Source organism: Paramormyrops kingsleyae, chromosome 24, assembly GCF_048594095.1.
Source record: "Paramormyrops kingsleyae isolate MSU_618 chromosome 24, PKINGS_0.4, whole genome shotgun sequence".
NCBI classification, from domain to species: domain Eukaryota; kingdom Metazoa; phylum Chordata; class Actinopteri; order Osteoglossiformes; family Mormyridae; genus Paramormyrops; species Paramormyrops kingsleyae.
This window is the reverse complement of record NC_132820.1, coordinates 10,609,876-10,621,062: the sequence shown is the minus strand read 5'-3', so window position 1 is coordinate 10,621,062 and position 11,187 is coordinate 10,609,876. Positions and strand designations below refer to the sequence as shown.

Below are 11,187 nucleotides of genomic sequence, written 5' to 3'. Positions count from 1 at the left end.
GCCTTTCATTTGTTGTCCTTAATATATTTATTTTACGGTAGGCAAGACAAACTTCATAAACAGGCAGACACTGGGTAGGAGGAGGAAAGGACCTCATTGTTTTCCGCGGTCTTGTTCTTCTTCCGGAATCCCGAGCAACAGACCGACTTCTCCGCAGCGTGTTGCTGGCAGCAGCGCCGCATCTCTCGGATCACGTCTTCGCAGCGGCTTTCCATGTATTTATTCTCTGGGTGCAAGTTGCCCACGAAAGACAGCTTAGACACACACGTAGCTAATATCAATATTCTGTTTAAGCAAGAAGTAAGCACCCTTCCTTTAAAATATATATTTTATTGGGCTTTTACGCTGGCATATTCATAGAGTAAAACAGAAGTATAAGAGTTAGTCCCAATCATTAATTACTAATCATGCCCAAATCTACTGAATACCTTCAAATCCTTAACTCTGATCATCCGCCGCTCAACACCCTTCCTCCTTTTTTTTTTTTTAAAAAAAAGAATGTTTGCGGTGATCAGGTCTATACCTAGCGGATTAATTGTTTTGTAGTAAATTTCAAAACGGTCAAATGACCTGTTGTATTACAAAATACCAGAAATGGGTGCCCTATACACAGTGGCGAAACCGAATTAACAAAGTAAATTAATTGCTATAAGGTTATGGATGTTTGTAAATGCTCAAGTCAGGTCAGATTAAGTCCAGCTTTACCTTTTAAGCATTTCTGAATTTCACAGGCTTGCTTCTGACATGGATCTTTTTTTCGAGACATATTCTACACCTGGTGAAAGTGACAAACGACTCAGTAGTCATGCATCACGAGTGTGATTAATACTATTTCCACTTCCCTAAATATCTTCTACATGCTATTCAAATGAGCAAAACAACGCCACATATGAACGATCGGCATGCATTCACTTACTGCATCACAACATGTACCACCTTATTTACTAAAAAAGACTCATGACGAGGTGTCCTCTTTATAGAGGTCCGACTAGGAAACATCCCTGCCAATGTCATTAAAGCTGTCAGTGAAAAGCTGCACTCCTTTGTAGCTTTATTCTATCAAATAGCTATTATATGTAAGTTTTAATTAATTTAAATATCACAAAGTCACTAAATAGACCATTATACTGGTGTTATATGAAGTTTTGCTATTTATTATTTATATGTTGTTTCCCAACGGAATTATTTCCATGAAACCACGGAAGCCGTGCTAGATAGGGAAGTGTCAAAAAGCCGAAACGGCTAGTCGCTGTGAGGACTGGTTAAGTGTATTAAAAACATACACGTACGGTGGTGAGGCGATCTCTTTTGGTTATTGATATTATCCAAGTTTATAGGCTCAGGTTACTATGGCAGTGAGTGCCGTTCACCTGGAGTCGGACGCCTTTTTGGTGTGTATGAATCACGCGCTAAGCACCGAAAAGGAAGAAGTGATGGGACTTTGCATTGGAGAGGTGCGGTGTCTGTTATTAACTGACGACTGAATATCCCTGTCAGGATCACATGCCTGATTCTGTGTGCCGTGCTTGCATATCTTTTACGATGTTTGTGGGCAGCAGATTAGCTGCATCCCGTGTGCTTCCCGCCGAGGTAAACCCCCCTCCCTCCGGTCAAGGCTCTGTGGGAGTATTTGCGTAACGCTGCTGCTTTAAATGCTTTAAATTATATTATAACATGCGCAGTTGTAGATTTAAATGACCAGTTTCCTGAACGTACGTTTAAATCTGACATTTAAATTGTGTGAATCTGTGGGAACATTCACAGAGTACAATCCTGTTATTTTAACTGTTGTCCTACATATCTTGGAAATCTCAACATATTTTGCAGGGTAAAGAGATTATTTTTTCCCCCATCGTTTCCAGGAAAGAAATTCCAGTTGATATGTTCTACCTTTTCTAAGAAAACCTTTAAGAACAAACGGGTAACGCAGTTTTACCGAACTGTGAGGTCAGGGGGTTTCGAACAAATTAAAATTTATGTTGTTGGGTTGTTCTCTTTCACCATGATGACTGGTTAAGGGGATCCACTGTTGAATACTATAGGTCACACGTCAACTATGACTGGTTCAACAGGAATGTCAACAGGAAATTTTCATTTGGGGAAATTATTGCATGTGAGGTCCTCACACAAATGTAACCGTTTTGGCAGGTGGACACAAATCGTATCGTCCACATTCACTCTGTGATTATATTACGGCGCTCGGACAAGAGGAAGGATCGTGTGGAAATCTCACCGGAGCAACTATCCGCTGCCTCCACTGAAGCAGAGATATCCTTAAACTGACTGGATTTGTGATATTTACATTCCTAGTGACCATCCCCTCTGTGAGTCCCAGTGTAGTGCAGTGTTTCCCAACCCGGTCCTCAGGCACCCACATTCAGTCCACGTTTTTGCTCCCTCCCAGCTGGGAGCAAAAACGTGGACTATATGGCAGGGAGCTGGGAGGGAGCAAAAATGCGGACTGAATGTGGGTCCCCAAGGACCGGATCGGGAATCCCTGGTGTAGTATATTTACGGACACTTGTGTTGACAGTGTGGCACGTTTCTATTTTCATCTGTACATCTTAGTCATTCTCATCCCTAGCTAGAGCGATTCCATGTTTCCCTTCCATAGCCATCCACCACTCCTTGATGGAATGTGAGAATCACTCACCAGAGTGGCTGTCGAATCTCCTTAATTTGAAGCACAGGTTGGCTGAGATGACGGGACGTCCCATGAGGGTTGTGGGGTGGTACCACTCGCACCCCCACATCACCGTGTGGCCGTCACATGTTGGTACGTTCCAAGCTTGACCTTAGGTGCCCGTGTCTTTGCCTGCTGTGATTGTTAAGCATGTCTTTAGGTACTGGGCCAGGCTGACAGGTTCACAAAAACATATGTTTGGATCAGTGGAGCTGGTTAATCTTTGAGTTGTTTGCAAGATGCCTTCAGCACTTAAAGTCAAAGCCAAAAATCTTAAGAGTCTGGATTGGGAACTTGGCATCTACACATTTTCTGTAGATTCATTCATATGGCATCAATATGACAAACTATTTAATAACACAGGAAGTTGGGGAATTTGTGTCCTTGTGTCGTCATGTGGTGCAACTCTCCCCCACAGATGTGAGGACTCAGGCGATGTACCAAATGATGGATCAAGGTTTTGTAGGGCTGATTTTCTCTTGCTTCATAGAGGATAAAAACACAAAGGTCAGTACCACAAACCCCAAATAACACACATTTCTTCTAGACCCACTGTTTCACTTATTAGGACATCCTTAGACAATAACATAACAGTATAAGCCAGTGGTTCTCAGCTGCTTTGGCCCCAGGACCCGTATTCATGTACACATTCCATGACCCTTTAAAAATGGCCCCGCGATTCACTTTCGGATCACTATCCACCTGTTGAGAATCAGTGGTTTAGACCATGCAGTCAGCTAACCAGGCACTGATAATGTGTACAAATGCAGTGAGAAGCATGTCTCAGTATGAAAAGATTGATTAAGGTGATCTTTTGCAGACAGGCAGAGTCCTTTACACCTGCTTCCAGTCTGTACAAGCGCAGAAAGGTTCAGAGTAAGTTTGGTCTGACATTGCGTTTTGTCGCATTGAACTGTCAGTGTAACTGTGACGTGTGTGAATTAAACCCAGATATTCCGCTGGAACATGGATGAATACTGTTCAGGATGTGAGACTGCAGAACGGCAGTGCCAAGTGTTTGTGTTCTGCACCCGAGGTATGAGAGAATCGAGATTCCGATCCACGTGGTCCCACACGAAGCCATAGGAAAAGTATGCCTGGAATCTGCGGTGGAACTACCCAGAATCCTCTGCCAGGAGGAACAGGACACCTACCGACGGATTCACAGGTGCCGTGTTCATGTTGTGCTCCTCCCCGTTCTCATTTGCTAAACGTAGCTGGTCACTGGGTTTATTTTAAATTATAGGTTCGGAATTGCTTTCAGTAAACATCCTTTCTGCCTGTTATTTACACTTTCTGAAAGCTCTGGTGTAGGTGCCACACTAAAGGGATTGCAGAATGGATTGGTATAGAGAGAAGAAAGGAGGATTTATCCTGTAACTCCCGTTTTGCCAATTTGCTCTGGGACCCTGCGAGCTGAATGGTTTTACAGAAAGCATCCTGCTTGGGCCTGTCGCAGGAACTGGACCGAGACGTACTCAGTCTCCACGTCGCTGTGGGACTAGGGCCCAGCTTAAGGGAACAGGTCATCGGGAAATGGGAAATCAGGACTTAATCAACTGGTCGTTCCTTTTTCAGCCTCACTCACCTGGATCCGATTACGAAGATTCACAACGGCTCAGGTACCCTTGCAGTTTAATTTGTACATGATAGGATATTATTTGATATTTGGCATGTTAATCTGGATTTCAATGCATCCTGAAGTATTTGGTCAGGCTGTAGAAGATTTAGCTACGCTGTATGGACAAAAGTACTGGGACGCCTGGCCTTTACACCTACAGGAAATTTTATGGCATCTGATTCTAAATCCATAGGAATCAATATGGAGCTGGTCCCCCCTTTGCAGCTATAACAGCTGCCATTCTTCTGGGAAGGCTTTCCACAAGATTTTGGAGTGTGTCTGTGTGTGGGAATTTTTTTCCAGAGGAGCATTTGTGAGGCCAGGCACTGATGTTGGACGTGAAGGTCTGGCTCACAGTCTCAGTGATCCCGCTCTGTTAATTTACATGGTTCGCCACTTTGCAGAGTTTCTGTTGTTCGTAAATGTTTCCACTTTGCAATAATACCGCTTACGGTTGACCGTGAAATATCTGTCAGAGAAGAAATTTCACATACTGACTTACTGCAATGGTGACATCCTATGACAGTACCACTCCTGAACACCTGTGGCAAAGGGTCTGAATGACACACCTGAATTCAGTGATTAAGAGGTCTGTCTCAGTACTTCTGTCCATATAGTGTACAATAACAGAAGGTATCCAGATAGATTCTAAGAGCGGATAACCTGAGCTGAGAGATGGCCGTTGTCTCATCGCCCTGACCCTGATCTCCTCCCTAACTCTAGTCTTCACCAAGAACCTGTGCAGCCAGATGTCAGCTGTCAGCGGCCCCCTGCTTCAGTGGCTGGAGGACCGTCTGGAGCAGAACAAGCAGAGCATCTCTGAGCTGCAGAGCCAGAAAGAGCGCTTAATGCAGGAACTGGCCACCATGTGAGGGGCGGGCCCGCAGGCCACGCCCTCCCTCTCCACACCCTCAGGATTCTGACTGGGCCAGACTTCTCCATGCCCCGCCTTTGTCCTAATAAGGCATCGTGGCTCCACCCCCTTAGAAATGTTCTTGTAATTCCCCTCCTTTCCCCACTGACTCCACCCCCACCATCCATTACGTTGTTCCACAAGGCACCCCTGGTACTCCAGCCAAGACAGCCGGCTGATAATCTGAAAGAGCGGGGAGATGGAGCAATATGAGGTGCTTTTGTGTCTGGAAAGGGTCTAGTGGCTTCTCGTAGATGATGTGATTTTGAGGTTTATGGTTGCCTCCTCAGATGTGCTGACTGTGTTCCTCAGCCTGTGCAGATAACAGAAAACTGTGGAAATTTCTTCTGGAACCAGCGCATTATTTCGACACTGGGTGACATGTGATTTAAGTCACTGAATGTATTTATATTATTTACATAGCGATCTGTAATGTTTTGGTTGTTACTTAAACTGTTTCTTGCCCGAATGTGATTACAGTGCTTTGAATCTCTTTGTTGAAAAATCAGTTTTTGTTTGCAATGTAAGTGCTGCCTGGCTGTTTCTCATGATCCAGGGTGGATTGGATGTAGCTTGGGGGAATCAAAGCACAAGGTCAGCCAAGATGTAGCACCCCTGGAGCTGGGGGTTAAGGCCCTTGAGTAGGCGTCCAATGAGAGCCTCAGTTAGTCAGCTGGCCCTGGGATTCAAACTGGTGACCTTCCGATCATGGACATAGCAGCTTATCTTGCTGATCCACACATCACCCCTTAACACAGGGGTGTCAAACTCCTGTCCTGGGGGGCCGGAGCCCTATGTAGCTTAGTTCTTTCCCTGGTCCCCCACAAATGATTCGGCTATTCGGATATTTATTGAATATTTCGAACAACTGAAATCAGAGCTCAAATCGCTTGAAATGAAAACGTCTAATGAAAAAGGTCACATAATAGTTTTAACGTAAAAGGCAAGTTCCCAAAAGAAGTAGGAAACGAATAGTTTGCATTTCTTGCAAACAAAATAAACCGTTTATAGCGATCACGTCTGTCTGGGTGAAATTGTTCGCTATAAGCGGATGATCGTTATAACTGATTTTTTTGTCTCAGGCAAATTACCATCTGATTGACATTTGTATATTTATTACACAAATATAAGGTAATAAAATGTGCAGCGTTGCTATTTACTGAATTTTATTGACTTTAAGAACAGCTGTTTCAAACGCTTTTCAAATTTCACCGGAATTTACTGAACTGTGTATAATTCAAATACGCTATAATACAGTACTGTACATACAATATAGCTTATTGCAGATTTGCTACTGCGTCTCGTAGGCTCAGCTTTGGCAGTTTATGATAAGCTTTGATGAGTATATTTGTAATTGACGGAAAACGACTTTCTTCTTTCGTTATGTTTTTTTGCACATGCAGCATTAGCCTCAGGTAGCTAGCCAGACGGGTTACCAAGGCAGAGTGGGCAAGTAAGGGAAAAAAAGATTTTTTTCCTTGTTATGTATAAAAAGATCCAACACGAACAATACAGACGGGCTACTTGATTACTATAAGCAAATTATTTAAACAGTATTTGTGCAGGGAAGATTCTATCCCAAGCTTTTTGATCCATATAAGCAGCTGGCCACTATAACTGTGATCACTATAAACAGGTTCCGCTGTATGTTAAATATCGCTAGTGTTGAAACAGATTGGTGTTACTTTTGGTAGCTGAAACTGTCTTTCTGCAGGCTTGATATTTGACCTCTTTTTGTTCGGCGTCATCTTCCCTAAAGCCAGGCTGTGTCCAAATGACGGACACGGCATTTTTCTTCGGTACAAGCTGCTGGTGTTGAGACAAGATGACAAGATCAGACTCGCCAGACGGACACATTCTGACAATAAATAGAAAGTAAATAGTACCGGATGAGCAGATAATCAACCCCCCTGTCTTTGGTTGTGGTAGGAAGTTAGGGGTTTTCAGTGTCGAATGTTTATGACCTTCGGTCTTGCCGTAGTACTGAACCAAACACACACTCTGTAATTAGCTGTGGGGCTGAAAAGGGAGGGAATACCCCCCCTAAATAATTTTTAAAAATCCATGGAAACTTTTGGGAGTGTGTCAAGGTTTTCAGTTAAAGAATGTTTTGAAAAGACTCAACGATGAGCCAGTGTGACGTGCGGAGAGCAATGAAACATTCGCTGTCCCTTTCGGGTGGAATTTCCTGCGTCAAAATACACACATATGCAGGAAAAGAAGAAGAAGAAGACAAAATCGGTAATGAGGAGGAAGGAGATCCACGGCGGCCCATGAATCTGCTGGATTCATGAAATGCCCATTTTTGTCAAATCTCAGGACCATAATATTGAATTACTTGGGTCTTGCTTTTCTGAATAGTTGCCATGGCTGCCATGCCGATGAAACGGTTAATAAAAGAACACAGTCATCCTGGCAAGACCCGGTCAGAATAGGTGACGGACAATGAGAGCAGCCAGTGAGGAATCGCAGTCTGACACCTACAAGGCCTGGTCAAGGCTGGACGTGCTCTGAAATAATTTGCGCTCCGACTGCCTGCCCGGCGGTTTCCATAGGAACAGTGCTGCCCCGCATCCCATCCTTCCGTTGCCCAAACGCGCGAGTCACCGGACGCCTTTCATCGCTGGGGTTTGAACGCAATTTCCTGAGAGAGGAAGATCTTTATTACAGTGTTGTTGAGTAATGCCTTGCCGTGCAGGAAAGGAGGTCATGTGAAAAAGGAGGTTTTTTTCAGGGGGGGTGGATCTTGAAGCCACTGTCTGTCATTCAGCAGAAAGACACCACAAACTAGACCCTGGGGATGTGCACTAAGGGAGACCCTTTTAAGTTCCTTCAATCAATAAGCCAGAGCCTATTCATTTGTGCACATCCTTTTAGTGGACGCATTAAGGATAAAGGGTCAACCATTAGCTCAGCACCGAAAGCACAAGCAGTGGCCCAGCCAGGGTGTGTATGGGGGCGGGCTCACAGGGGCATGGTGAAAGCTGATTGGCTCCCAAAATGCCACCTCGCCTATCGGGTGTTTCAACCAAACCATGTTTTCCTTTCCTAACTCAAGTACTACTCAGAAGTAAAAAGTACTACTCAGAAGTAAAAGATCCCATATATTGCATCTTAATTTACAAAATGTCAAACTCCACATCGTTTAAACGCTGAAGGCTCTTTTAATTGCAAAAATCTTTTGCAACAAATTGGTTTAGTCTACGCTGATATGATTGTACGTTTAGTTCTCCAGTTGAATGGAAAATTACGACGTGAACCAATTTCAGTCAGCACATAGACCCATGATCCTGCAGTCATCCGACACAGACACAAAGACAAATTATATATCACCTGATGCATTTCTTGTCATTTTTAATAAACTGACAAAATGAGTCATCAAATCTATCCCTACCTAATAGTTTTAATAAAACTTAAAATATAAAATTCTTGGAAATGAATTAACATATAAGCATTGGACTAAAAGCAAAATACCAGCCAATAGCGCCCCCTTCTGGAGTCATGTTAAATCATTTTAAATGTATTTTTTTTATTTCTGGGGTAGATGTAAGGGCAGGTACGCTGGTAATAATACAGTAAAATCTGACGACTTGTGTCGCTATCTGGTCATTTCCAAATGATATATTCTGAAAGCATCTGTAAAATGTATGCTTTTTTTAGATGCATGAAAACACGCACTAACCAAAAGGAAAGAGGACAAAACATGTATAACACATTTTGATTCCTCGTATCTACTATGACTTATAGCCGTATTAAAAGATACGTATATATACGTAGTGTGGGACCCAAGCAGCAGCGTAGAAATTGCTGTAGCGTTTGGCTTCGGTTTCAGTTCAGACCGCTTCGAAGTCTCGCGACAGATGAAGTGGGTGCAGGTCCAGTACCTCAAGCCAAACTGTCTTTTATTAATATAAAATAATATAACTAGTAATGCTTACTAGTAAACATAATATTGAAATTGAATATTGAAAAAAAAATCAATTTTTACTAGTAAGAATTGTATTTTTAGTAGTAAGAATTCATATTGTAGATCTGTTATTCAGTTTTTATTAGTCATATATTCCCATTGTCATCCATTGTACTTTGACCTCACATCCTAAATTCAATTTTTACCAGTAAAAAGTCATATAGTAAAGATCTATAATTCAATTCTTACTAGTAGGGATTCCTATTGTAGATATCTGTAAATACATTTTGACTAGTAAGAAGTTTTTACTTGTAGCAATTTAATTAAAGATCTCTACAATGTAATTGTAGAAATCTGAAATTACACTTATCCAAAATGTGAATGACTAGTAAAAATTGAATTACAGAGCAGAGTTTTTACTAAATGATTATGTTTTACTAGTAAGAATGTTATTTTTAACTAGTAAGAATTAAGCTGTGACGAGTAAGCTTAATACTAATAAAAGACAATTTGGCTTGCCAAAGGACCAATGACAACCTAAACTTCCCTTTTTACTAAAAAGAAAACTCTCGAAAGCGAAGACAGATCTTATCGGTATCATCCTGCTCATTACCTAATGCCGATTACGGTGCTGTCGGGAGTTAGAACGCTGTGTCGCTCAAGTGGTTTAAAACATGCGGGCATTTGTTACACCACTAGAGGGCAGTGACACCTCAGTTTCGTGAACTGGCAACCGTTCATGCAACGTTCACCTACCCTGCGTGTCAAGTTTATTTATGCTATTAACGACTTAAGTTCAAATGCAAAAGGCAAATGTACTCTTTTCCTGTTTTTATTACAAGGTGTGCAGAGGACGCACTATTCATTTGGAATGTAGTCTAAAAAGAGTTCATTTAAAACTCATTGAGCTTATTTAAACCGTCTAAATGAGGAGCGGCAATTTAAAACCCTGTTAAACCCAGACCCATTTTAGTGTGGAGCTAACGGGTTATAAATACACTGAATGACATGGAAAACAAAAGTGTCTAGAAAAGATAAAGGAATCATATATTTAGAAGACTGGATGTTTTTTGCTACAGGAGTCCCCTGACATTTACAATAATGAGATTTATAGCTTAAAACGGCTTAGAAAATAAATACAAAAACGTTCTACAAATTCCAGTGTTTTCCAGTGCCTGTTCCCAATACCTAGGTACAAACCTGAAGCTGCATGTGGATGACATTCCGAGGCGTGCAGGAGACAGGAACGGCACAGGGTTTGTTTCCCATAATGCACCAGCACGGAGGCGCCTTTGTGGGGAACGATAAAAGCGCGACTGTCCTGCGTATCCACCGTAATCTTAATAGAGACGTAAATAGCAGAAGTTCATGCGCACGAAGCAGAATCTGGATAAATGTGGGGTGGGCTCCGTCTGAGACGATCTCCTTCTTTATTACTTATGGCAGACGGCTGGCATTTTTTAATCCTGGGAAAGAAGTGCTTAGGGGTGGGAGGATCAAGAGGGGGGGGGTGGACTTGGGCAAAGGTGTGTGGGCTCATGCCGCAGGGAACAGAACTGGGTAGAAATGGACTTAGGGGTAATAGATGCAGCCCTGATGTGGAGGGTGTTCAGCTCCCCCCCCCCCCCCCCCTCGGGGTATCTATGGCCTCTGAAGCACAGACCAGACACGGAGTCATGTCAAGGTGGCACATTGAATTGCCTGAAGGGGGTAGGGGGCTGCGGTGGTGTGCCATCGGACTTCACAGGCCGCTGTGATATTATGTTAATTCCCTCCCCCTCCCCCCAGATACTGCTGCTATTTTAACATTGATGTCACTATTTTCTCATGTGGTCCACTTTTTTTTTTTTTTTTTTTTTTTTGGGGGGGGGGGGGGGGGGGACGGATGCTGCATCAGATCACCCCTGAGTCATATCACCCAGGTGGTGCTGGCAGTCTCCACAGAGATAATCCCGGCCCTTCAGCAGATTCCACGCGTGTAAACATATCGATTCCCGGGCACTTATGGGCATCCGGACAAAAATCTCAAGAAAGTCCCTCAAAGTAGTTTCAAGTCGGCATCT

The 11,187-nt window shown here is 43.0% G+C and overlaps 2 protein-coding genes across 4 annotated transcripts; one reads left to right on the top strand and one right to left on the bottom strand.

The window, feature by feature from the left end:
- Positions 1 to 3: 3 nt before the first annotated feature.
- On the bottom strand, positions 4 to 977 carry cmc4 (C-x(9)-C motif containing 4 homolog (S. cerevisiae)). 2 transcript variants are annotated; one of them, XM_023845092.2, is made up of 3 exons: positions 917 to 977; positions 706 to 775; positions 4 to 226 (listed from the first exon to the last, which is right to left on the bottom strand). In XM_023845092.2, exons 2-3 carry the CDS (start codon positions 764 to 766, stop codon positions 54 to 56), a joined length of 234 nt encoding a protein of 77 aa, XP_023700860.2. In that variant the 5' UTR covers positions 767 to 775; positions 917 to 977; the 3' UTR covers positions 4 to 53. The 2 variants fall into 2 exon arrangements, with proteins under 2 accessions (XP_023700860.2, XP_023700861.2); XM_023845093.2 differs by lacking the exon at positions 917 to 977 and having other exon boundaries at positions 706 to 910.
- Positions 978 to 1,204: 227 nt separating this feature from the next.
- On the top strand, positions 1,205 to 6,372 carry brcc3 (BRCA1/BRCA2-containing complex, subunit 3). Of its 2 annotated transcripts, none has more exons than XM_072706653.1 (8): positions 1,205 to 1,454; positions 2,149 to 2,269; positions 2,690 to 2,776; positions 3,102 to 3,190; positions 3,504 to 3,559; positions 3,720 to 3,851; positions 4,262 to 4,305; positions 5,028 to 6,372. In XM_072706653.1, exons 1-8 carry the CDS (start codon positions 1,350 to 1,352, stop codon positions 5,174 to 5,176), a joined length of 783 nt encoding a protein of 260 aa, XP_072562754.1. In that variant the 5' UTR covers positions 1,205 to 1,349; the 3' UTR covers positions 5,177 to 6,372. The 2 variants fall into 2 exon arrangements, with proteins under 2 accessions (XP_072562754.1, XP_072562755.1); XM_072706654.1 differs by lacking the exon at positions 1,205 to 1,454 and adding an exon at positions 1,487 to 1,590.
- The last annotated feature ends 4,815 nt before the right edge of the window (positions 6,373 to 11,187 follow it).